A 26,592-nucleotide genomic window follows, 5' to 3' on the forward strand; every position below is an offset into this window, starting at 1 on the left:
AAATATGAGCCTGCCCAAACTCTTAACAGCAACTCAGAGGCCCTGTTCTCTGTCCCCTCCATACTGAAAAAAATGACAGGTGGTGTGAAGGACGGGCCCTTTTCGGTGCTGGTGCCAAAATTATAGAAGATCTTGGGAAAGATCCAGCGGGCTCTGTCTCTTGTGGGTTTTGAAAACCTGCCTTTTGGGATAGGCTTTTGAGTCATACCATTTGCTCTGCCATCTTAAGTTTTTCAAGCTGCCCTAATTTTATTTTACACTATTTAGCTTTCATTGCTAGGGTAGTTAAAAAAAACACACACGCTTCATTTTAAAAATTGTTAATGCATGATTTGTTGTACATCACTTTGTGCATAGCTAATAGAAAAGGTGTGTGTGTGTGTGTGTGTGTGTGTGTGTGTGTGTGTGAATGAATGAAATGACTGGTAAATTGATCTTCCACAAAGCTTCCCTCATTCAGCTCTACCCCCTGAGGATTGCATGTGGAATTTGTTAAAGGATATTGGGTGTTGTCATTTATTGGACTTGAATTTTAAAGGCTTATTTTCTCTCTGCCAGGCTTAGGCTGCCTCACCCAGCAGTAGCCCTGCTGCTGAATGGATTGTGGAAGAGGGGCAATTTACACCAGCTAAACTTAAGCCGGTTTAAGTTTCACCAGCTTCCTTTACTTAGGATTGTTCTGCCTAAAATCAGATCCACTGACTTTAATAGGTTTAACAGATTTTGCAAGGAGCACAACTGAGGTGTCACACACACACACACACACAGAGAGAGAGAGAGAGAGAGAGAGAGAGAGAGAGAGAGAGAGAGAGAGAGACCCTGCTATGCTTTATTCTGCATGGTCTCCTCTTCCCCTAGGGCTAAAGTAACGAACCAGGAGCAAAGACTCCAATTAATGCACAAGGAAGCAGGGGTCTATGGAACATTTAAACGTCACAATTCTGATGATTTAGCAAGGAGGTCTTAGTGATCTTTGTACACAGAAGGGGGAGGAATGCTTTTCCTTTGGCAAGGCACCATAGCATCTGGACCATGTACAAAGGTAAATAATAATAATAATAATAAATGGTTGTGGTGGTGGGAGGAGGGGTAGCTGATAATATATTTGTGTCATCCAAGACAAATAAAGAGACTTGCATAACTGCAGCCAATGCACTTTATTTGCTAGTGTATGCTAGCTTCCTTCTGGCAGGCAATGGGGTTGGAGGCAGAAGTGGAGGCAGAAGTGGAGGGGGTTTTTTTGTACTTTTTGTGCATGGCTGTCTCCTGAAAGGATGCCATCAGCCTTTGTTGAAAAATTCCTCTGCAGTTACAGCATGCAACTTCAGCTGTTTCTGTGAGCGTTGTTAGTTTTTCTATTTCTATATTTGTCGAGAGGCAGGGGGGAAACATGGGGTCATGAAGAGTCGGACACGACTAAACAACTAAACAACAACAAGGGGAAAAACATATTGTCACACACACCCCTTTCTCCACGTGGTAAGAGACTCCAGGGGTGCCTGCACTTAACCAGGGTTTGGTTTCCTTGGAATGAAGGTCAATGGAGACTACGGGGAATTTAGGATATATGACATTATTTACACATTAGGTTGGATGGGTTCCTAGCAACTTACCTCCCCATTAGGTTTCCAGGGAAGCCCGAAACTCAGCTTTGGGTCCAGCAAGGGGCAGACATGGCTCTGTTTCTCCAGCTTCCATCATTCACCAAACCCACTCACATTCAGCAGACACGCCCTAGCCTGTCTCCACCCTAGGCTGATGTGACATCCGGCCAGATGCGGTGGGGACAGACTCACTCATTTGTCTCTGCGGCAACAGATCTCGCTCAGATGCAGATGATAGGCATGGGAACTGATTTGAATGGTTCAGCAAGTTTCGTCTTATGGATTCTAGCCTTCCATACACAGCTATAGAAGAGGCAATGAGATGGCAGGTCTTTTCCATCCACTCCAATGAAATACTAGCTACATTTGACTCCGATTCTTCACATCTTTCTGTTCCAGTGATATCCAGCTAAGTCATACACAGAGAAGACCTGTTAAAATCAATAGCTGTAACTTACTTAGAAAGGTGTCTGTGTCATAGTGCCATTGCCAAGTAACACTCTGTAGAGGTTGGTGGAATGTGGGGCCAAACAATCAGAATATAAAAGTCTTTTGAGATACTATTGATAGAGTCAGCATACGAAGTAAAGTCCATTCCGAGGGTCAGGTAAAGAGCAATCCATGTAGACCAGGCTTCCTCAACCTTGGCCCTCCAGGTGTTTTTGGCTACAACTCCCATGATCCCTAGCTAGCAGGTCCAGTGGTCAGGGATGATGGGAATTGTAGTCTCAAAACATCTGGAGGGCCGAGGTTGAGGAAGCCTGATGTAGACAATCCAGAGACCATGGAATCCAATGATCACAAAGCCAAGGGTCCAGGCGGATAACAGGAAGCTGCTGCAAGGTAGGGCCAGGAACCACAGGCGTTCTTTTCAGCATCTGACTGCTGCTGAGAGCTCTGTTTAAGAAGGCTGAAGCCAGCTGGTTCTTATCAGTGCCAGCTGGTTCTCATCGGTGCCTTCTCTCTCAGCTGGTGGAGTCATTCTGCCTTCCTCCACTTCAGACTGCTGTTCAGCAGGTGAAGCTGACTCCTGACCCTTGACAGTTTGTCCCAGTGATAGGCTGATCTTCCAGCAGAGATCTGGCAGGCATGAAACTCAAGATGGTAGCACTGCAGGTCAGACACTGGTTCTAAGCTTCCTTTGTGTCACAAGAGGCATTTTCAGGTAGTTCTACCCTGTCATTCTCATCCTGAAGAATCAGGTTATGCAGTGAAGCCAGCCCTGTTCTACTGATTCCTATAACACTCCTACTTCTGCTACTGGGAACTTTAACAATGTGCCTGATGCCAGCCTGGTACCTACTTATCTATCCCAGGCAGTTTGCAGCCCTTGAACCTGAAAGCTTGACTCTCCAGTAGCAGAAATTACCCCTGTTGACTTAGAGAGCTGTTTCTAGTTAAAATAAGCAGGGCTAGATGGAGCACTTGTCATCTTCTGTTTGAGGCTGTTCCTTATAACCTAATTCACAGAATACCTTATGCTGAAATTCTCAGTATTTTTTTTTGGGGGGGGGGAATAGTGCAGAAAAAAGAGCATATGATAAAGAATGACTGGTATGTGACAAATATATTTCTGTCTAGATTACTAACTTTTAGATCATGGAATACTTTCCAGTCTTTTGAATTTGGTCAGTTTCTAAGCTTGATCTCTGATACTTTTCTAAAGAATTTATGGGCTGGATTCAGACTTAGTGTGCTTGAGTAGGCCCACTGAAATTGATGGGAGTTAATCTAGACAGGACTAGTATATATCCCCTTGATGGCAGTGGGTTTCTGCACTATGCATAACTAGGTCTGGAGTCCACCTTATAACTGAGGCTGCTGGGTCAGCACAGCAGCATAATCTGTTTTTTAATGATGTAGAGCCATTTAGTGCTTGAGACACTTTCCATTCTGAGCTAAAAATAAAAATTGGTAGGCAATCATAGGAAACATTTGGTTACTTATCAGAGAGGATAAGTTGCAGTGTATAGGAGAATAATTACATTATCATCCAATCGAGTAACCATAATCCATAGGAAAAGCGAAATGCACCAGTTATGGAACTTACTGAGTGCTTTGGTTCTTTGAAGCAGCCTCATCTTGTAGTGCCTATTGGAGCCAAAGATAAACACCCATCCCCCCTCCAGAAAATATGAAACCAATATGGATTTTGGAGTTTTAGTAGGCTAGCAAAGGTATTTACCTAATATGGATTATGTAGGAAAGTGTATCCTTTCTACTTCCCTCACAAAAGCCCCCAGACCTGCAGTTTGGCAGGAAAAACTAATTCTGGAAGGGCTCCTATGCCTCCAAATTTCAACTGCTTCTGCCAAAAGGAAAAAAAGATTATACCTGTTTTTAGATACCCCCAAAAAACTGAATGGGGAACACAGAGCTGCTTTTTATACAGAATGGCTCAGAAGTCAAATCACAGTTCAAAGCAGACATTTGTTGTTGTTTAGTCATTTAGTCGTGTCCGACTCTTCGTGACCCCATGGACCAGAGCACGCCAGGCACTCCTGTCTTCCACTGCCTCCCGCAGTTTGGTCAAACTCATGCTGGTAGCTTCGAGAACACTGTCCAACCATCTTGTCCTCTGTCATCCCCTTCTCCTTGTGCCCTCCATCTCTCCCAACATCAGGGTCTTTTCCAGGGAGTCTTCTCTTCTCATTAGGTGGCCAAAGTATTGGAGCCTCAGCTTCAAGATCTGTCCTTCCAGTGAGCACTCAGGGCTGATTTCCTTCAGAATGGAGAGGTTTGATCTTCTTGCAGTCCATGGGTCTCTCAAGAGTCTCCTCCAGAAAGAAAAGCAGACAGAATGACTCAGAAACAAATTGAATTTTTTCAAAAGCACCTATACAGACAAAAGCATGAATCATGGGGTCGTTGCATACCCCTATAAAATTATTTATTTATTTTTATTTAACAAAATGTATATACTGCTTGGCTGTAAAAATAATAAGCTCTAAGCCTATTTCGTAGGAGGCTTTGGCTTTATGTTTGCTAGGAAGGTTTAGTGAGCTTGATTGGTTGTAATGAGGGAGAAAATGGCTTTGTGTGGAACACTAGAATGGCATCAGTGATGGTGTGGCCTTTCCTCTCATCTTCAATAAAAATCTAATGTGAGATACAACTAAGTGTGCCCTAGAGACAAAGACTGTTTTGTCTTCACTGCCTACTCATTTGTATTTTCTGTTCGTTATTACCTTCCGTGAAAATGGTTTCTGGATTTGATTATGTTCCCTTTGTTAATCTGTTAATTCTGTTCTCTCACTCATTTCCTTATGTGTTTAGGTGGTCCATTCTGTGTAAGCCATGGTGTGTTTTTTCCTTTTGTTTTATTTTACCTAGTGCGTAGCACATTAACAATGGCGAGGAGGCTCATTGTCTTGAATTATTGCCGCCATTCGAATAGTCTGTGATTCAGTGCATGTAGCCATGCGTTTGGGGAGGATCTGTTATGTGAAACAGTCACCAACATGGATGACCATAAACCTGGATTGCTTAAAAAGGGCTATTAGGCAAATTCAAGGAGGAAAGGCTATTGATGGCTACTAGCCATGATGGCTGTGCTCTGCCTCCACAGTCAGAGGCAGCAATGCTTCTGAAATACCAGTTGCTTAAAAACACAGGCAAGGAGAACACTGCTTGTGGGCTTCCCATAGGCCTCTGGTTGGCTACTATAAGAACAGCCACTGACCTGATCTAGCAGGATCTTCTTTTGTTCTTACATTCTTAAATCCTGAAGCTGTTGCCAAGGAGTACAGGGCTCATGCCCCTTTAATAATTATGTAGAAGATGGCTTTTCTTCTTTTTTGGTGATCACTCGTAACAATGAGTATGTAAGTAACTGTGGAGGCCAATTCTGGATCCACATCCTTCCACAGTGGGGACATTGGTTTCCGGGTGGGAGTTGATCATAGTGTGGATTTGCCAAGCGTGCCTTCCTCTTAGCATGTTTCTCCCTTGCCTCCTGAGTTTGAGTGTCTTCAAAGCCCATTACACCTTTGGTAAAGGCTGTTATGCAACTGGAGCACTCACAGGCAAGTGTTTCCCAATTGTTGGTGTTTATACTATATTTTTTTTTTAAAAAAATGCCTTGATACAGTCTTTAAATCTCTTTTGTTGACCACCAGCATTACGTTTTCCATTTTTAAGTTCGGAATAGAGTAGTTGCTTTGGAAGACGATAATCTGGCATTTGTACAACATGACCAGTCCAATGAAGCTGATGTTGAAGAATCATTTCTTCAACACTGGTGATCTTTGCTTCTTCTGAATATGGCATTTCAGCACTGGCAGCATATGTAGGATCCCTGCCACTCTACCTACTAATATCTCACAGATGAACTGAGGAGTTCTGTGTTTTCTCCCAAGCTTACATGCTCACGTCAAATACAAGTTGCTCATCTGGGACAACTCTTTATTGATCACACAACTACAAAACAGGGTTCATTTGTGATGGTTAGATTCGTAAGCAATGGTAACAGAAGTGATGACTGCTATGTTGGCTTTTGTGAAAGGCAAAGACCAATCAAACTGTTTCAAATGATTTATTTTATTGGACTGTTTTAATAGGATACAACTGTGCCTGCATTTAAAAAGTTAATCAAGATGATTGTGCAAAATATTGTTCAACATTTTTTTTCCTTTTGGTAGAGGCATCTTGCAAATCTCCCTCAACACAATATGCTGTTCTCATGGGAAAAGTCATAGATTATGGAAATGCCTTTCTCAGGGTGGCTTCAATATATAATTTCATTTCCATGCTCTCAAAATAAGGAAAGTGGTTTTGACTAAATATTAAAATATACACAAACATATCCATGCAATGCTAGAGGTGTGAGAATGGAGCCAAAGTTCTGTTTTTGCTTTGCTCTTTAATAAAAAGGGAGAGAAGAGGAATTAGGTAGGCAAATTTCAACATGTGTTATGTTTGTTTGTTTAAGGTGGATTAGGAAAGCACTCCTGTGCTTGAGCAGTACAGTGCAGGAGATCATAGTTCTAAAAGATTAGGTAAATAATGTTTAGATAAAAATTTAAAAGGTACACAAAATGGCATGGATATGAGAGAAGTTGTTATATTTATTTGTTAAATTTGTGTACCACCATTCGTCCATAGATCTCAGGGCAGTTCACAGCATAAAAACACAAGATAAAAATATAAAATACATAATAATAACAAAAGCAACCCCCACCCCTCCCATCCTATTTAAAAGGATATAGGATGCTAGTCAGCCAAAGGCCTGGTTGAAGAGGAATGTTTTTGCCTGGTGCCTAAGTTGTTGTCCATTTTTAGGAATGATCCATTTCACATTGTTAGGAATGAGGTGAAACTTGTGTTCACAATAGTAACGGGAGTGCTATCTGTAGGTGTGATTCCCCAGGAACAACACTTTATAATTTAAACGCTAGGAAAAAGATCTTCTTGCAATGGACGTGTTGCCCTGGGTAAATCCTCTAGGTTGCCAGAAATATCTGAGTAATTGCCACACTTTTAAGGAGGGCTCAAAAATTAATTGGAATTGGAACACAAGGAAAGCAGGCTAACAATGGTACAGGCTCAGCACAAGCACAGGGTCGAGCAAGGCAAGAGATGCAGAACTGAACAGAAGCAACCATGATGTCCCAACTGTTGTCATGCCCCTCTTGCCAAGCTTTTAAAGATGAGGTGGGATAATCTCACTTATGAGACTCTTACCTTATTAGACTGCTTTATATGGAAACACATGCTCCACCTGGACTGGGGCGTCTGATCCCACCTACGAAGGTGATGCCTGGTTCTTGGTGAAAACACTGTGTCTGACTGCAGCTCTGCCACCACTTCATCCACCTCAGATGGTCAAAGCCCTCTCCACTCCTTAATGAATCCCCATGCTGTGCAGGAGTGGTGATGTAGAGAGTTGGCAGATCTTGTCCTCCCTTTCTGATATCTAGAGTCTCAAAGGGAGAACTTCCATCCTTGGGTACCAGCTTTCAAGCCTCTTCTTCGTTTCTTCTCCATTCTCCCCCTGCTGCTGCTGCTCCTCTTCTATCTCGAGCTGCCAAACCATTCAAGATCCCGATGGATCCATGAAAATTAGAAACTATGAAGAATTTGTAGGGGGTGGGTTTTGAGGGAGAAGAGAATATTAACTACCTTTTGATGTTTGCTGTCGGATTCCTTTTGGGAGGGAGGGTAGGATTCAAATAAAATAAATCAATATGCCCTTGTGTAAGAATTAAACATTTTAACACAATCTCTTACACATGTGCCATACAACAATGTCTTGAAGGTAAAAGAATGCTTGGTCCATGAATGGAGTTTGCAAATGTGAGATGGCCCACTGTGCTTAATATTGATGCACAAAGGACCTAACAGAGCTCCCAAAATCCCTGGGCAAAATGTTTCAACTAAACAACACCCCAAATTAATTAGGTAGTAGCTGATCAAGCAATTACAGAACATATCCTGTTTTCACAGCAGAATGGAAGGAAAAATGGCTGTCATGGGTAGAGGCAAAGCCCAGCTCAATTAAGAATCTGATGTGCTGTCTATTAAAGGAAATGGAAGACTAGCTTCATGTATTACCAGGAATGCAGGAGCAGAATTCAAAATAGAGCCTTAGGTAAACATGAGGCTAAAAGGCCTCTAAATTACTTGATCCATACTGAAATATCTATGGAATCAACTTCCATCAAGGAAAGAAAAACCCTTGTGGGTCACAGTGTGAATGACATGTGCAAATTAAATTACTATTCCCTCTCTGGAAGTAAAGGCATTGGGAAGAGTTCTGGCCTTCAACTTCCGCTTGATGAGCTCCTGTTCTGTGAAAGTCTTCTGGAAGGAAGGAAGCTATTATTACTCTGTCCCTAAACTCTTAATGACTGACTGTTTGTAACAATTAGATGAAAGTGTGAGGTCATGCAAGGGAAAATGGTTGTCTCACATAAGTGATAGCTAAATAGTTGCTGGTGGCTAGCAACCTGACTCATATGCTGATCCAGTTGGAACAGATGAACCAAAATAGGCTAGGAAATCTGCATTAAAATATTCCAGACCCATTCTTGGAAAAGTCAACTTTATAATGATTTACCTGTCTCACTGCTTGTTTGTTGAGATCTGTACCAGTTAAATAGGTTATTGTTAAGTGTACCAATTAGCTAGGTAGCCAAGTTGTGCATGACCTAGAAGCCCAAGAATTTTGACCCAGCATCCTCTGTGATGTGGCAGAGGAGGACAAAATGTGAAGTTGTGCATCAAATTTTACTGCTGACAATTCTAGAAGCCCCAAGGTAGCATCTGGGCTGTCATGAAATTGCTGGTAGGTAGATGTGACGTGTGAAATACCGTATACAGGCATGACCCAATAGTGCAGCTGTTGACAGATTCTGTTTTCTGGTGGATGGAAGGTGCAGAGAAGCTGGCTAGAAAGGACATGCAGTGGCAGTTGCTGAAGATTACAATTGGAACTGCTGTCAATAATTCCATAGAAGTTTAGACAGTGCCCAGAACCCCCAGCACTTTGACATAGGTTGTGAGAGGATTTAGAGATAGCCAGTTGTCGTAATATCTTATGAACAGGGAAGATTAAAGAGCTTCTTTAGAAACTACAACCTGCCAAATATGGGGAAGTGGGAGGGGGCAGCAAGGCAGCAGAAGGCAGGAGAACAGGCTAGGAGCTCATAAACTTTCTTTCTTGATGCTTTAGGTCAGAAACCAGCAGCTTTACTGCAAGCCCTGTTAAGTGTAGCAGGAAATGATGCATGGAGCATGTTATTTGTTATCAAAGAGTGGCATCACCCCTCTCTCCTTGACTGTAAATGACTTTCTCTATTATGTCCTGCATGGAGTCATGGGGTTATATTTGTAGCCAACATAAAATGTCTCACACAAGGAATATTTACAAGTTAATCTCCCCACCCCCCTGCTTGAATAGTTGCTCCATCTCTGATAGCAAGCATGTTGGGAAGAGCAAGGGTACGCTTGCAGGCTATTGGTTCACAAATTAAAGCAAGCTCTGTCTCAGCTGAGGAATAACTCATATCAAAAAAGTTTAGATTGCTAAATTACCATGCCTTCAAGATTGTGCATCCCTAAAGGAAAGTCAGAGGGACGCGGGTGGCGCTGTGGGTAAAACCTCAGCGCCTAGGACTTGCCGATCGTCAGGTCGGCGGTTCGAATCCCCGCGACGGGGTGCGCTCCCGCTGCTCGGTCCCAGCGCCTGCCAACCTAGCAGTTCGAAAGCACCCCCAGGTGCAAGTAGACAAATAGGGACCGCTTACTAGCGGGAAGGTAAACGGCGTTTCCATGTGCTGCGCTGGCTCGCCAGATGCAGCTTGTCACGCTGGCCACGTGACCCGGAAGCGCTGGCTCCCGGCCTATAGAGTGAGATGAGCGCACAACCCTAGAGTCTGGCAAGACTGGCCCGTACGGGCAGGGGTACCTTTACCTTTAAAGGAAAGTCAGCACAATATGCCTTTGATGCTTTATTTTATGTTATTTTGCATAGAGTGCAGCTTCTGTGTTTGCTGGAGACTCAGATGCAGATGCTTCACAGATTGCTGCAAATAAAGGAAATTGGACAGGCAGCTTTGCTGCTGAAAGCTACAAAATGAGCAGTGAACTGTTGGTCCTTCAATTGGATATCATATGTCAAGGTCCAGTGGGTTCTGGGGGATGATGGACAAACCTTCCACCACTATTTGAGACACAGATGTCAATAATTTTCAACCAAACATAATGGTTTTTCTTTTCAGTAAGCATTTATCCAGTGCTCTACAGTCTCCCTGGCTGCTAGTTCTTCCTCGTCTAAAAAAGCCCCATGCCTCATGTCTTCCTCCTGGGCTTTGATTGAAACCTGGACACCCAGGAAGGCTGCAGAGTGCTGATGATTTGTAGAATGAAAGAGGCTATAGTCACAAACAGCCCATGGCCCCTTGAAAAGTAACGGCTTCATTTTCAAATGCATATTCCTATCTAATTACTTGGTGTGAAATTGTTAGGAGGGCATGCAGGATAGGGCACAGCACTAGTTCTATGTGAACACCATTTTTATTCACACAAGACTTTTAGACTCTTGAGCATGTATGCATAATCTTCCTTAAATCTGAGGTTAAGGATAACCCAGAAAGAAGTGGTTTGGAGGGTTTTCTGGATTCCATCCAGGCTGCACCAAAAGGGCATGAGAACAGGAGCTATCTTTTTGAGATGTGACACATTAATTCACATGACCTAATCCTGCCCAGTAATGCAACCCTTATGCAGAAGTATGCAGATATTTAAACAGGATTGTCTTTATCCTCAAAACAAAATTGGGGAGTTTAACATTTGGGGATGTTACCATGTCAAAGCATGCTTCATCGACTAGAAACATGAAAAGGCACCATTGCTCCTAAACTTGACTGTTGGATTTGAGGATATTTCTGTCCTTACACTCAGGGAGAAAGCAATTTATGATTGCAAGATGAAGCCATACACCACCTACTTTTCACTTGCTGGGATGCAGAGGTGCAGTCTTGCACCCAGTACTGAGGGGCCCCAGTATTCCACACGTTGCTCACCTGTGACGTCATGCACACACCATGTGTTACACACCCATCGTCAAATTTCTTTTTAAGGAGGTGGTAACATAATGCTCAGCCTTGGTTTTGCAAACCTTAAAGTTGCCTCTTCCTCTTCTAAACCAACTTGCCCTTCTCGGCTCACCTAAACCAGTGCCAAGCATCTGTTCAGTGTGTAACCATCCAGAGATCCTCTCTCTTTGTGTGTGTTTAAATCTAGATCTGTTCTGCTCAAATGGTGCTTTGTCACTGACTTCATTGGGATATCGATCCTGTTCAAAATCTGGTTCCACTTATTTTAAAGTGTATGGCTTTATATATCTACTGAGGGAAGTGGAACTTTGCTATTGCTCTTCACTGACGGCTGCACTTGCAGAATTCCTTCTCCATTTTGAAGCTGAAAGCAGAAGACAAAACAGTCTCAGCTTTGTTTGCTAGGTGGAAGCCATTTGGATGAAGTTCGATTATTTATCTTGCCATTACAGTGGTTGTTTGGGCCAAAACAATGTGTTCTCTGGCCAATGTACAAAAGTCTCCCTTGCTTTGTAAATTCCCTTTAAGGGCAAAGCATATTTACCGTATTTCTCTGTTGGAGAGGCAGGTCAGAGTTGGAGCTATGTTGTCTTCGCTTAGGGCTATTTGCAACAACAGCATTCTTCGTCTTTATACAATTTGAACCAAATCTCTCTCTCTCTCTCTCTCTCTCTCTCTCTCTCTGTGTGTGTGTGTGTGTGTGTGTGAGAGAGAGAGAGAGAGAGAGAGAGAGAGAGAGATTTGCATGGCAAAGGTATTTTAGGGGCAAGGAAATCTTAGAATGCTTTCCTGAGATAAAGTGTTGCAGATAACGTCCAATGTCCTTTCCAGCTACTGAAAAAAGAATCTCTACTTTCAGTGAAGTCAGCAGGGCTTGAGGGATCCTGTGTTAACTCCCGAGTCTGTCAGGGACATTTCGCCTTGGCAGTTCTTTTCAGAGTGTCATGCGAGAAGTTTTCAGAACGCCGCCAGTGTTGGTGGTACGAGAGAAAACAAGGACAAATACCAACTTTGTTAATGTTGTGGTTCTTCCTTGGTAGTCACTGAGAATGTCTGCATAGCTTGGCAAAGACCTTTTGCTTTCTTTTCCATTCTTTATTGCCAGACGCCATTGCATTTCAGTACTTCACTCAGTGGGAGTACAGTGAATCCACTCTTCTGCAAGTCTTCAGAGCAAGCAAGCAAGCAAGTCCTCCAGACTACAGTTCCAATCATCTCCAACCAGTGCTCATGCTGTGTGAGGGTGAAAGGAGTTTTATTCCTGCTCCTGGTGATACACAGGCAGAGAGGCTAAGGGTTGGCCAGGGCCTGTACCAGAACCACAATCCAATTTGCAACACCGGGACAGCACTAGAAGCAGAGTCTATGCCATTACTTTCTTATAAGGAAGCAAATAGCTGCCATTCACATTCTTGTGGGGAAACTAAAATACTGTGTGTAGGGAAAACATATTGGGTGATTTGGCCACCAGAGAGAGGGATATACTGAAGGGAGCAATATTCCTCTTGAAAGCACTTCCAGTATTTGGAAGAATGGCCATTATTGCCCCATCTGCACAGTACACTTAAAGCAGTATCATGCCACTTTAAATAGTCATGGCTTCCGCCAAAGTTTTCTGGCAACTGTACTTTGTTAAGGATGCTGAGAGTTATTAGGATACCTCCTCCATTCTGCTCATGGAGCTACAATTCTCAGAGTATTTTAACAATCCCTCTTCCCAGGGAACTGGAAATTATACCTCCGTGAGGGGAATGGAGGACTCCTAGCAACTCTCAGCACCCTTAACAACAGTTTTCAGGATTCTGTGGGGGAAACTGTAACCGGTTAAAGTGGTATCCCAGTGCTTTAAATGTATAGTGAGGATGGAGCCTATGTTTCCAAAGTGGGAGGTGGGAAGGAAGCAATGCAGAGAATTTCTGCACACAAACATGCCAGTCCCAAATGCTTCTGCCTGATGGAGGAAGTTGTCCCTTGTCTTCCAACTCAGGATCTGGAGGCTGTGGTTAGTTTGGGTCATCAGCAATGGTGCGGTTAGGTACCGGTAATTTAGTGATGTGGACTTAATGGTCGTATGGAGGTGGGGGAGAGGGCTCCTCAGATATTAATGTATATTGCTTCAAAATGTGGAAAGCTAGTTCTGCTGCTTTGGGGGGCCTTTCCTGATGATTTTGCTGAGTGAGCCCCAATGGTCCATCTCTGTCCACACCACTGGGCATCAGGTCCAGATTTGGAAGAAATAGGACTGCCCTTTGCTGTGTCCATGTTAGTGGCTGCTTGGCCATGTGAGAGTGGGAGAAGAACTTTTCACCCATTTCTTTTTGCCTTTCCATTAACCAATGAGGCCGCTGCCATTGCAAGGGATGGCTATAGGGGTACTGTAAGTACAGATTTTCTGCTTAGTTACTGGAAAGAGACTGTGTGGTTGATAGTGATGGAGTTGGGTAAGGAAGGACAGTAACTTTCCGTTCCTCCAACAGCCACCCGCAAAACGTGACTGGCCTTTAGAGAGTTCCTTAATGAAGATAATTTCTGTAAGATCAAACCAGAACTGCAATCAACATTTTTGTTGGTCCCAAAAATAGAAGCTTCCATAATTCAGCACAACCCTTTCAGAGGTCTAGCTATAGTGCCAAAACAAGATTTGATACCTTGGTATTGCAAACAATCAGGTTACTACAATCAGCAACAATTTGCTACATGATGAAGAGCTGTGGGAATTTTTTTTTGTAATCAACCAGCAAGATCTCTTGTATGGCGAACGGGTGAGCATATTCAGCTTGTTTTCCACATGTAGTGTTGTACCTGAGTGTTTTTGGATTAGGTATTGGGGGGGGGGGTGTTGCTTCTCTGTTTCCATGGATAACCACGCAGGGTTGTGCTTAGCCTCTGCTAGAATCCAGCCGCCTCCGCTGCTGCTGCTGCTGCTGCTGCTGCTGCAGCTCCCTGGAATGAATTACCAGCCCAAATCAGGCAGGTGTCTGGTGTGATGATGTTTAGGCAACTACTGAAGACATTTTTGTTTTGTAAGGCATTGCCGGAGGTGTAACCTAGTCATTCAATCAATTCAATACCTGATGAAATAATGTTGAATTTTCAAGAAACCTTTTGGTTTAATATGCTGTGTGAAGGGCTTTCCTTGTTTACCCGAGCTCCAGGAAATTTCCCGGAAATTGCAGCTGTTAAGGGCTGTGCCCTTAATGAGTGTATTATTTAGGCAATATTTAAATCCTATCCTGTGATTAGCTCCACCTTCACCACTGCTATGGAACTGGATTTGGAATTCGTGCCAGAGTGGTGGACCCAAGTTCCAGATTTGTCTGTTCACTGAAAAAAAAACTCATGGAGTCTGTTCAACTGAGGCCACCATTGCACATTACAAATAACTAACTGGTGACCCGTACCATCCACGTAAAATGATAAGAGTTGGATGGGATTTCAAAGGTCATCTAGGTCAACCCCCTGCCACAGGTAAAGTATTGTAAAGCATCTTCTTGTAGCAAATTAAGCGAGAGAATGGACATGACGGAGACCAATGTTTCACTGGTGCCAGCACAATGTTGAACATGAATATATTGCAATGTCAGGCAGACATTTTTCACTCCAGATTCAGAGCATCATTGTGGCAAACATTTCGTGTGTCAGGGCCCAGCTCAACGATATGTACACCATGAACAAAAATTAGCTTCAAACATGTGCAGAGTGGAATTTCCTCTAAAATGAATCACCATTAACACTTTCTAGATTAGGTTTTCAGATCAGGTTCTCAGAGCATCAACACTTTTTTAAAAAATGACAAATTGAAAGAGCAGTCATACAACTGAAGAATAGAAACCCAAATCTGTTTCGTTTCTCATACCTTGTCCTAGAATTCATTCCTTCCAACGTTCCATAGCCCTTTTCAAAATTTCGTTTCTCCTTTCCTACTGAAGTTGATTTTGTGATGGCAATCTGGATTACAGTGAGAGGTTAGGAAGAGAAATACTAAAATACATGCAATTGTTCAGCATTCTTTATATACATCATTTTAGCTAATTACTTAAAATGTAAGACTTTTTACTAAGCAGCCAGTGACCCAAACTAACATTGCTAACTTTTGAGATTATATTGCTTTTCTCTCTCTCCTGAGGCTTGGGAGCATCACTGGACATTCCTGTCAGTTGCTAGAGCAGGTGTGGGAAACCTTTGGTTTTCCAGAAGTTATTAAACTGCAACTCCTCTCAGCCCCAACAAGCATGGCCAATAGCCAAGGATGATGGTAATTGTAGTTCATCAGTGTCTGGAGGGCAAAAGTCCAATGCTCTTGTGTTTTTGTTCATTTGTTTTCCTTCTTGGCTTGTGTGAGTGGCAATTGGGATCTAGGTCTTGGGTTAAGTCTAGATTTAGCTAAAATAAAAAGCTTGCTTACCACCTATCCATCCCTCCCTCCCTGCAGTCCCTATCTAACCTATTTCAGCTGCTTAGGAAGAGAGAGAGAGAGAGAGAGAGAGAGAGAGAGAGAGAGAGAGAGGGAATATATATATATTAAACAAATGAGCAATGAATGGGTCTATCGCCATTTAAAACTCATTTGTTACTTTACTTTGCCATTCCTAAATCACCTTTTCAGATAAATGATCCTCCCAAAGCAGTTTAAATGGATTCTACTTGGATAGGGATCTGCTAGATTGTGTAGTTGCTGGTGTTGCTTTCAAGGGTGACTGTAAGCATCAGAAATAAAGGAAGGCAGCTCTTATTAACTAGGGTTTGGAAACAGGAAAAGAAAATTGATAGAAACAGGCCCCTAGTAAGTCAGTTGAATTGGTATTGGAAAGGGAAGGAGATATTGCAAATTACTTGGCTGCAGGGGCGTAGTGTGGAGAGGGCCAGGGGGGCAGTAGTCCCAGATGCATGATTTTGAGGGGGTATGAACCAGGTGCCCCCATGCAGTGATTTCTGTCCTGTCTGCCCCTGGGGGTCTCTGGGCCACAGAGCCTAGCCTGGCCTTGCCGCTGTGTCCCCGGCCCCCTCTCTGAATGGCTGCCTGGCCAACATTGGTATGTGACTGCCATACTCCATGCCCTGTGCCTGTGCAGCAGGTTTTGTTCACCCTCCATGCCCAGTCCCTGGTCCCACCTGGTGTGCACACAGACACGGGGGGTCCTGGGCACCAACAAAGGATGCAACACCACTGCTTGGCTGGAGAGCTGCATTGCAAAATTCAGAAATGTGTGAAATTCAAAGGATGCTTGCGATTCAGTTCACACGTGGTTTTGGAAAGTGTGAATTAAGTCCATTCACCTTCAAATGCCATCTGATTTTATTCCCAAACCCTCGTTGACACCCTCCATGCAGTTTCCACCTCCTAGTCATGGAAGATTTGAGCTTCTTCTAGAAAATGTCTCCATCTTCCTAGGGAAGCCTTGCTTGCTTGCCCCTTACCGAAGTTGAAATTGCTAATTGGGTGGAGCAATGGTGTGAGTTTGGGGTAACCAGGTTTCTTCTAATCAGAGTTTCTTAACTAAAACAGGATTTTCTTATGAGTGGGTCTGCAAAGGGAAATATTGTGCCTAAGGCGTCATCCCCACTAAGATTTTATTTGCGGTTCACTGAAGCACCATCTTTTTTATAGCTCACAGGAAGTAATGAGTTATAACTGAGGGCGCTGGGGCTTTTTTTAAAATGCAGCTTCTGTGAATGCAGTAAATGCTCATACTATACTTCCCCTTCAGACAGTACAGCTAAGTTTCTTCTCTTCTCTGAAGCTGGTGTAGCCAAAAGGTTAAAGGAATATGCTGCCAGGACTCCTACTGACACCATGAGTTTTAGAGGGAAAGTATTTAAAAGGGAGGCCAGTGAACTCTGGAGGAGAAAAAGGACGATTAGGCGAGTAAATCAAGGAGAAATCCACAGGTTGAGCTGCGTATGTATTATATATATATATATCTTTCCTCTTCTTTTATCTAGTTCTTTTCTTATGCAAGTTCCCCATTCTACGGATAGGGGAGAGAGCGGAATTTGAGCTAGTTAATATCTGTGTACAAAGCCAATAGACACGATAAAGTTGGAGGCTGCATTTCTAGTCAAACAGCATATCATGACTCTAAGCCTGTCTGAATGTTATAGAACAAAATTAGCTTGAATCTAGTTTTTCATCTTATCTTGGGTTTAGAATTACTCATTTTCCTGTTTCTTCAAGGAAAAAGAAAGAGGGAACTAATAATCTAGATTGGTCTGGCTTTAGACAATATGGGGAAAATTATTAGTATTATTATTATTATTTCAGATTGTTGCCTTGCTTGTGTTTATGACATCGAAATGCTAATCTGTCAAAGGAGATAAATGTTGCATTACAAGAGTACAGTTTTAATCTTGGTTATTAGCCAGGCAATTGGCCAAGCAGACTGATTTTCACAATGTTACATCTTCCACCTGGATACACAATAGATTTAAAGCACCATTCCTTCCTGATATACATCCTTTGAAAACTGAGGCCTTTGGAAAGTGCTGCTCCTTTATCCCCTGTTGTGTGCGTTCATCATGCTTGTTTTTAATTCAAGACCTGGCAGAGAATTTTGCATCTTTAAAGTGTTTCTGCTTTCACGGTTTCTTTGCAAAAGGAAGATCCAATTACTTAAACCTGTCAAGAGAAGCTTCAGAAAACGGAGGCATTTGGTAATAGTCTCTAGGTCAAACCAGAAAAGATTTTGATGATTGGGGATTAGATCTCCCCTCTTTGTCATTTTTGTTTAAAAAAGCAGCCACAGAGACAGCCCCTCCCCAGTTTGGTTGGCATGATGACACTGGCAATAGTTAACCCTTTCCCCGTGCAATTTTCCTGATGCAAATCTCCCTCCAGCTGCTCTTTCTATCATTAGAGAAGCATAGTTTCCCCTAATGGGAAAGGAGATAAATGCTGAGGCAATGACGGCATTAAACCCTCTCTTAAAGTGCTGTGGCAGGTTCAGGAGGGATGAACAAGATAGTGTCAGAATTGATTAATGTTTGGGAAATGGTTAGGGGGAAAGGCTTATACCCCTCTCTGCAAATGCTGTGTTATCTATGTGCAAGAAATTAAAGAGACAGTATGTTCACTTGAAGAACACATGTTTTTCTCATGTCCAGTCCCAGGAATCCCATGTTTAATCTTTGGCTTCTTCCATCAAAGAGACTGGATGAAAGATGATGGAGAAAATATCTGCCTGAGATTCTTGAGAGCCGCTGTCACTCAGAGTAGTTAATTGCAAGGTAGATGGGCATCATAAGCAGATCTGGTATGGCAGTTTCCTCTGTCCCTATGCTAAATCTCCTTTGACCTTTCAGACATGCAAGGAGGGTTGGGGGCAATTGTGGCCAGGAATTGAGACTTTGTGGCCCTCAACAGATCATTTCCCCTCTCCCGTGATTAGTATTCTATCTGCTCATTCTGAAAAGAATTTTGAATCTTTGACAAGATACATATTGTTTTCTGGTCTCATAATACGGTGAGCCTTGGTTCAGGACTTGGGTTTCTATACAGAATATTAAGATTTTTTTTGGAGCTGATGACCTACTGCCCTGCTTCTAAATGTCTCTTCGTTTTCATCAGGAAGATTTGAAAAATACGTAAATAGTGGTGTATGTTTTGGTCAACCTTATTTGATCAGTCTTATTTTGTCGATCTTATCAGGTCAGCATATGATTTGGGACATCTCATCTACCTCATTCTTATTGTGGAAATATCTCACTGCCAATTAACTAGCATTCTGGATCAATCTAATTTAATGCAGCAAAATGGAACTCATTTGTAGCTTCTAGTTTAATGTTGCAAATAGTGGTTTTTGGAGAGTTTTTGGAAGAAACAGGGCACCCTGGTCTAGCAGGGAAGGTATCTGTGTGGAAGATGACTAACAAACATACAGGTGTGCGGCCTTGTTTCCATCAGAATACTTATCAATCCCCATTGAATTGGCTGGGTGGGTATCTTAATTCAGAATGTGTGTTTCCTTCCAGAGCTGCTAGTTTGAAAGTACACATACAGCATTCATTTATTTCCCAAAAATGCATATGCTACCAAACTTGGGGGCGGGCGGGAATAACCTGGCAGTCAACAGCATGAAATCAACAATATAAATATATTCACAAAACAAGTTAAAGATACATAAATCAGAAGATCAGATTAATACATCAGTATGACTGGATCACCTCTCAGTGAGTGAACACTGGGTTACACAGGGGTAGGACTGCACCAAGAATAATATTTTGTATGTGGGGTGTGTGTGTGTGTGTATGTGTGTGTGAAAGCCACATCCTGATTTAAAAACAAAATATTGGAGCACTAAAATAAAATTGTTGCTTTTAATAACATTGGTGGTTCTGATTTCATATGCAACATGAGCTGAGCTGTTGTAAACTGTGGCTGCTTAAAACAGGAAAGCACTACTCCCTGCATCTTTGAGTTTGGATTAAAGTAAGCTGCAGTCACCGTGGCCTGCTGTCCTGTTCAGGCATTTCTCAGTGGCTTGTTTTGCCTTCAGAAAAGTGCTTGAAACATGATTCCCTTGACTTCACTTCTGCAGTTCATAACCTATGCCTTCCCACCCAATATTTCACAACTGGAGCACACTAAATACTTGTCCCAAAGGCATTTCTGCTGTCAGTATACAGTTGAGTCTTCCATCCTCCCCAGAACAGCTGCAGTTTTCCTCATTGTATTCTGTAAGGCCAGGATGCACTGACCAGCCACAGTGAAGGTGACTATGACTTCTACCATACAATGCATACTTAATTCAGAATCGCTCCCTAGTTTTGTTGAAATCAGCTTTATAATATGACTGTGTCATAACGTCTAATAAATCATCCCTCATTCATTTCTGCCACTTTGTGGCGAACTGTTACTGGCTTCTTCTTTCGTTAACAGTAATGAAAACTGTTTATTTGAGGCAAGGGTCACCAATCTTTTAAGGCTAAGAAGATGGCATGGGTGCCAGTGGTTGCTGTGGTGGGCCAGGTGTGGAATAACCCAAATTGCTGCCGCAACTGGAAGTGCATAAAAAGAGACAGAATCACAGAATGGTCCAGGTATGCTGCCCCATCAACCCAGTAGCCCCCACCCATCAATGGGGGGGAAAGGCACTCAAATTGGCTACTGCCATGTTTGCTTATAGAGAGAAGCTCTTTGCAACTCTCCTGTGTTCAGAATAGATTGTAGGATGAGTATCCTGGCATCTAATGTTTAAGGGGGCGTGTTTACTGTAAGCCAGTGATGGCCAAATTTGGCCGTCTAGCTGTTTTGGGAGTACAACTCCCATCATCCCTAGCTAACAGGACCAATCATCAGGGATGATGGGAATTGTAGTCCCAAAACAGCTAGACGGCCAGGTTTGGCCATCACTGCTGTAAACAGATGTTAGTGATGCTGGCATTAAATTATGAACTGGCTGCAACTTGCAACTACAACTATTTTTCTTTATTGTAGTATGCATCTGAATCTATTTGCACTTGGAACTCCCTCCCCACTTTTTAAAACTTTTGCTGTGAAATGTTCCTATCACTTCCACTTATTTTTGTGTGATGTGACAATTGCATATTCAGTTTAGCTCTACCACCCCTGCAGCTTCCCTACAGTCTTCTATCAAATTCAGGTTGTCAGAAATAATTCTAAGTTTCAGGAAGCATTCATATGATCTCAAAATTCACCAGGCAGTTTTAGAGCAATCTTATCCGTGTGCTCTTACAGAATATTCACTGTGCCAGGACACAGGATTATAATAGGCAGCCACAATTCTGTGATTCTGTGAATCCTTTGATGGCCTCTTAGGCTGCAGTCCTGGGCTCATTTATCTGGGATGAGATCCCTTTGAATTCAAAGGGGCTGAGCAGAAATGTAGAGGACTGTGATGTTAATAGAAATGAATGAAATTTATATTTGAATAACCTGAAGTAGAAGTTATTAAGTACCTTTGCTGCTGCTCTGATAAAAAAAAAAAGGAGTGGCTTTAAAGTTTGTTTGTTTTTTAAAGCTAGATTATCTGATCACAGATTTTCCACATTGGGTGTTTCTCAGCCCAATCAACATACCTTACCTTCTTGAGTTGCTTAACATGCCCCATGGACAACCCTATTTTCATTGGAGAAATGTTGGAATGGCCAAAGCTCAGTGGTAGAACAACTATTCTGCATGCATAAAATTCCATGTTCAATCTCTGGCATCTCCAGGAAGCATTGGGAAAGGCTGCTGCCTGAGAACTGGAGAATCACTGTCAGTTGTTGTAGACAAGATTGGGCTAGATCAGGAGTAGGGAACCTCCAGTCTGCAGGTGAAACCTGGGACACCAGACCTCCTCATTTTGCTTGTAAGTCTGTTTTCCTTGAGCTGCAGCATCACATGTGGGGCAGGTAGAGAACAGATATGGGGCAGGTAGAGACATGTCTGCATAAAGCAAGATTGAATAACTCATTGGCAGAAGTGTGCAAAGTTCAGTCCTTCTTGGTTCAGGCACACCAAATGGTTTTCCCGGGACATGGCTGGTGCATCTGAACCTTACAAAATCAGCTGATGTACGGGGAACTCGATGCTGCTTGGGCAGTATCCACCTTTCCCATAGTAGATCAACTTTGACAGGTGGGCAAGATGACAAAGTATCAATATGGTGTCAAATATTGACAGGTGGATGGCACCGTCAAAGTTGATCTGCTGGGGGTGAGAGAAAAAGGGGTGGGGCAAAAAAGTTCCCCACCCTTGGGCTAGATGGATCTATGGCCTGATGTGGTATAATGCAGCTTCCTATGGTCTTTGGAAACTCATATGACAAAAAACTCATGGCAGATGAAAGCGTATTTGGTTCTGAAATGCTGAAATACCGTATTTTTCGCTATATAACACGCACCTGACCATAACACGCACATAGTTTTTAGAGGAGGAAAACAAGAAAAAAAAATTCTGAATGAAACAGTGGATGTATCATTTTTGTGCTTCATGCTGTGGCCACAGACATGTGATTTGACGGTGAGTTTGGGGTAGCCCAATGCAAAAATCCTGAGAATCCATGTGGATCTGTGCTTTGTAACCACGTTTTTGCACCATTGCAGCCCCAGGCAACAGTGGGTGCGTGATTTTTTTGGTGCAGGTGGTAGCCATGGACATGCTATGTGATCTGATGGTGAATTTGGGGTGACCCAATGCAAAGATCCTGAGGATCCATGTGGATCCATATTTTGTAACCACCTTCAGTATTTTCTCAATGTTCCAGCATTATGGTTCAAAGCCTGCCAAATCCTTGTGGTATTTGGCCCATAAAGCACAGTAGGGTGAAAAGAAGGAGCTTTCTCCACTCTGTGCCTCTATGTTAGGGTACCTCTGTGTTAGAACTGCCATATTTTCACTTCTTGGTGACAAGCTAAATTTTAAGGATGTGATCTAGCCGCTGTCTACGCCACCACAAAGGGCCTAGAATGGAAATGAAAATATATTCAGCTGTGCTCCAGTTTTAAAGGGCCTCCTTTAAAGGTCCAGCAAGTGGGCCGATACTACTGCTCAAAGGTCCTGTTCTCCACCCCCACCCAACCATAGCCTAAATGCCTCATGGACCACAGAGAAGCAAACTGAAACAACCAAAGGTCATAGAGACTAAGCATGTTCATTGGCACAAGCTTTTGTGGTCTAGAGTCCACTTCATTAGATATTCGTCAGAACACCAGAATGCGCCTGTTGAAGTGGATTTTAGCCCACAAACATTTATGCTGCAATAAAGAGTGTTGGTCATTAAGGTACTCTTTTGTTGCTTTTGCTGCAACAGACTAGCCTGGATACAGCACTGGAAAAAGCAAACTGAGTGGCTAAATGTCTCCATAGGAAGCCACGCTTAACTAAGCAGCAGGCTTTTTCCTCTTGAACGGGCCATTTATGGAGGGTTTGTTTTGTATTGTACAGCTGGCTGTTTGGCTGATCTTGAAAATGCTGAGTAGATCAAGTTTATTGCATTTATGGGTGGGGGTTTAAGTGACTTGTCTTCCAGCTACCTCATCATGATTTTGCTAGAAGCTTCTTGCGAAATAAGGCTCTGTGCAGTAAAATACACCTTGTTTCTGTTTTACTTTCTCTCAGGGATTTCTGTCAGTCTCTTCTTTTTCATTGGGCGCATGGGCAGACAGAAGCATGAGTGTTCCCTGCAGGGTCATAGTGTGTCAGATTGACTGTGTTCTTCCGTCCTGCGCCCCGCTAACTTCACATGTGAGACTTATTTCTGAGTCATGCTTTAAAAAACCTATGCTCTCTCTAAATACAAAGGCGCCAGAATATGAGAAAAGCTTGGCCGTGTCAGAGGAAAGGTCCATCTAGCCCAGTTTCCTGCTTCCCACACTGTCCAACCCTATTTTTCTGGGAATCCCAGAACCAGGGCATAAAGACAATAACCCTACCTAGCTGTTGCTCCCCTACAACTGTTATGAGGGGTACCCGCCTTCTGATGATGGATCATTATACAATGCAGCAGTAGTAGCCCTTGAAAGACCTACCCTCTGTGAATTTGTCTAATGTCTTTTAAAGCCACCTAAGCTAGTGGCCATCATTACATCTTGTGGCAACAAATTCCATCGTGGCTTTTCATCACATAATTAGTCACAACAGCTGCCTCCCTCCAACCAGCTGTTCTCCTTTTTCCTACATCTTGCATGGACAAGTTCTACCACACAACGTCCATTCTGCATTTGTAAGGAGTTGCGCTTTCTGTGCAGCAGCAGCTACACTCTGCAACTCCCTGCCCATTGACATTAGGTGGGTGCCTTTGCTGCACTGTTTTTGACATCTGCTAAAAATATTTTTATTTGGGCAAGCTTACCCAAATTTGTAAAGCTTTAGGGATTAAAGGTGGGTCCCTGACCTGACCTATGACCTGTTTCAGAAAACTCCATTTATAACTGTGATTTCCCCCCGTTCCTTTCCCTTGGTTATCACCTTATGAAAACGTCAACTTTTGGGTGGTTTCTGGATCAACCAGTCTCCTGCCACCTCTCACTATCCTGCTCCCCAGCAGTCCCACGTAGGAAGCTTTGAGGACTGCGGCCAACAAGGCAATTTGCCCTTCTGTGGCTACCACACAGGGAATAGAACATAATAGTTACAATGCAGCATGAGGTTTAACACAGATTGTGCTCACTGGAGCTTTTCTGTTAGATTCCTATTCAGCAGTTGTGGGCTTCCAAGACAGGCTTTTCATTTAGGTGTTAAAAAGCAGTTCAGAGGTTCTGCACAAAACCTGTAGGATAGTAATGTGATAGGGAAAGCTCATCATGCAAAATGTGCCCCCAAGCACTCAAAGGTTATAGTCAACTTGCATTGCATCGGAAGGTGCGATTTAACTTGCATTGCATCTGAATGTGCTGTTTTGCCCCCATTGCTCCAAAGAAGAGCTCTCTGAGACTGGTCAAATTTTGGGACCTCGGGCAAGCTATGGATGCACTGTGTCTGCTTCTATGAAATCAATTATGAGGATATTTTTAGTCATCATTGCTGGAAGAGCCACAGCACTGTGACTGGAACATACAATGAGAAGTTGTAGGAGGTGGGACTTGATTTAATCATTAACAAGCTACATAACATTGAAGCCAGTGCATATATAACAGCTGTGAATTGTAGGGGTAATTCTCTTTGGTTCTGGCACTAGCTCACACCCAGGTGCATGTTAACGATAGCTTGTCTATTGAGAATGAATATGGAAGGCTCCATTTTGCAGTCTAGTGAATAAATAGTCTGTAGAAATTGGGTGTAATAGTAGGAGCTTGCTGGTGAGTGCCTCTTTTTATAGTCACATCATCTGCATTTTGCTAACGTAATTCATTACTCATTTAAGCTAGCAAATATCAAAACAGCACTATCAAAATCCAATCCTGCATCATTCAGCCTTGGCACAGAGATTGCCTAATTGGTTCATTTCCAGGAGAGCCAGACAAGTTAAATTCAGGCGAGACAATCCTGAGACTGTTGGAGCTTTAAATTAGAATAAGCTCCATTACAAATCTCCCAGCATACATTGCTAGAAAGAAATGCACTAATTCAAACGCTGTAAGACTTTCCTGACTGCTTTTTATCCCAAGGATCTTGCTGCAGAGATAAAATGGTAGCAAAAATTATCAGAATTTTCCATCTCAAACGCAGAGAAAACCTCTCAAAATGCAAGGAGAAGGGAAGTGAATTGCAGAGCTTTGTTTGCCAAATCACAAACAATTTTCCTCAAAGAATGAAATCAGCACTACTCAGACTGCATATCCTGAACTTTAGAACTCTGGATTATTTAGGGTCCTGCAACTGGGAGCATAGGGAGGAGTTCAGATATCGATCCCCCACTTCATTTCTGAAACAAAATTCATAGGTGGTACATGACACCAGTCAAGCTTGCAAAAATATATCATTTGCCCGATAATAAATGTTGGAAATGTAAAGAAAATGAAGGTACATTCTTTCACCTTTGGTGGACGTGCCCAAAGATTAAGGCTTTCTGGGAGATGATCTATAATGAAATGAAAAAGGTATTTAAATATGCCTTTCTGAAGAAACCAGAGGCCTTTCTCCTGGGCATAGTCGGCCAATTGGTGCCAAAGAAGGATAGAACTTTCTTTATGTATGCAACAACAGCAGCAAGAATACTCATTGCAAAGTATTGAAAGACACAAGATTTACCCACCCAGGAAGAGTGGCAGATGAAGGTGATGGGCTATATGGAATTAGCGGAAATGACTGGCAGAATCCGAGACCTGGGAGAAGAGTTGGTGGAAGAAGATTGGAAGAAATTTAAAGACTATCTTCAGAAACACTGTAAAATTAATGAATGTTAAAAATGATGTTGGATTGAAAATAAGAGGCACTAGCAACAAAGTTAATGAGAATATGCAAAAATGAGTTGATAATGGATGAAAATATAGAGCTATAATATGTTAAGATATAGAGTTAAGATAAACGAAAGAGGGTAAGGATTTGCTGATTTGATTATTTAAATGGGAATACAAAAAGGGGAGGTGTGAGGAAGTCAAGGAAACAAGCTAATGAGTTTAAAGTTACAAAAAATGGGTTTGTTTTTAACTCTTTTGTATCTATTCATTTTTTGTATTTTGTATTTTTATTTTTATTTTTTTTTTTTAAATATTTTTATTTTTCCATATAAACACCATACAACAAACATAAACATACAAAAACAAAAACAAAACAGAAAACATGTATCATTTCATATCCTAATTTCATATCCTATCTTCCCCGACTTCCTCATGCTTCCCCTTTCTGTATTCCAAATTCTTATCGATTGTTCAGCAAATCTTCCCTTATTTTAATTTAAATTTAGACTATTCTTCCTTATTTTCCTTGTCTTAACCATTACTAATAGTAACCATTTACTTTCCAGTCCAACATCATTCTAACTTTCATTAACTTTGTAATATTTCTTTAAATAGTCCTTGAATTTTTTCCATTCTTCTTGCGCTGCTTC

General features: G+C 42.4%; 2 protein-coding genes across 22 annotated transcripts in view; one reads left to right on the top strand and one right to left on the bottom strand.

The window, feature by feature from the left end:
- LOC310762549 (uncharacterized protein) overlaps positions 1–26,592 on the bottom strand; it is a 537,990-nt gene that overhangs the window by 212,146 nt on the left and 299,252 nt on the right. The gene's annotated exons all lie outside the window — the stretch shown is intronic.
- DOCK10 (dedicator of cytokinesis 10) overlaps positions 1–26,592 on the top strand; it is a 181,373-nt gene that overhangs the window by 43,668 nt on the left and 111,113 nt on the right. For 2 of the 21 annotated variants that reach the window (XM_083613644.1, XM_083613630.1), the window contains exon 1: positions 16,876–17,060. The exons of 18 other annotated variants lie outside the window; for them this stretch is intronic. In XM_083613644.1, the coding sequence (XP_083469770.1) occupies positions 16,956–17,060 (105 nt within the window). In that variant the 5' untranslated portion in view covers positions 16,876–16,955. Of the gene's footprint in view, positions 1–16,875; positions 17,061–26,592 lie in introns of those variants that run through there. One more of the 21 variants, XM_083613627.1, reaches the window with a different exon arrangement.

This window comes from Podarcis filfolensis, assembly GCF_964270895.1.
Source record: "Podarcis filfolensis genome assembly, chromosome: 5".
Lineage (NCBI taxonomy): Eukaryota > Metazoa > Chordata > Lepidosauria > Squamata > Lacertidae > Podarcis > Podarcis filfolensis.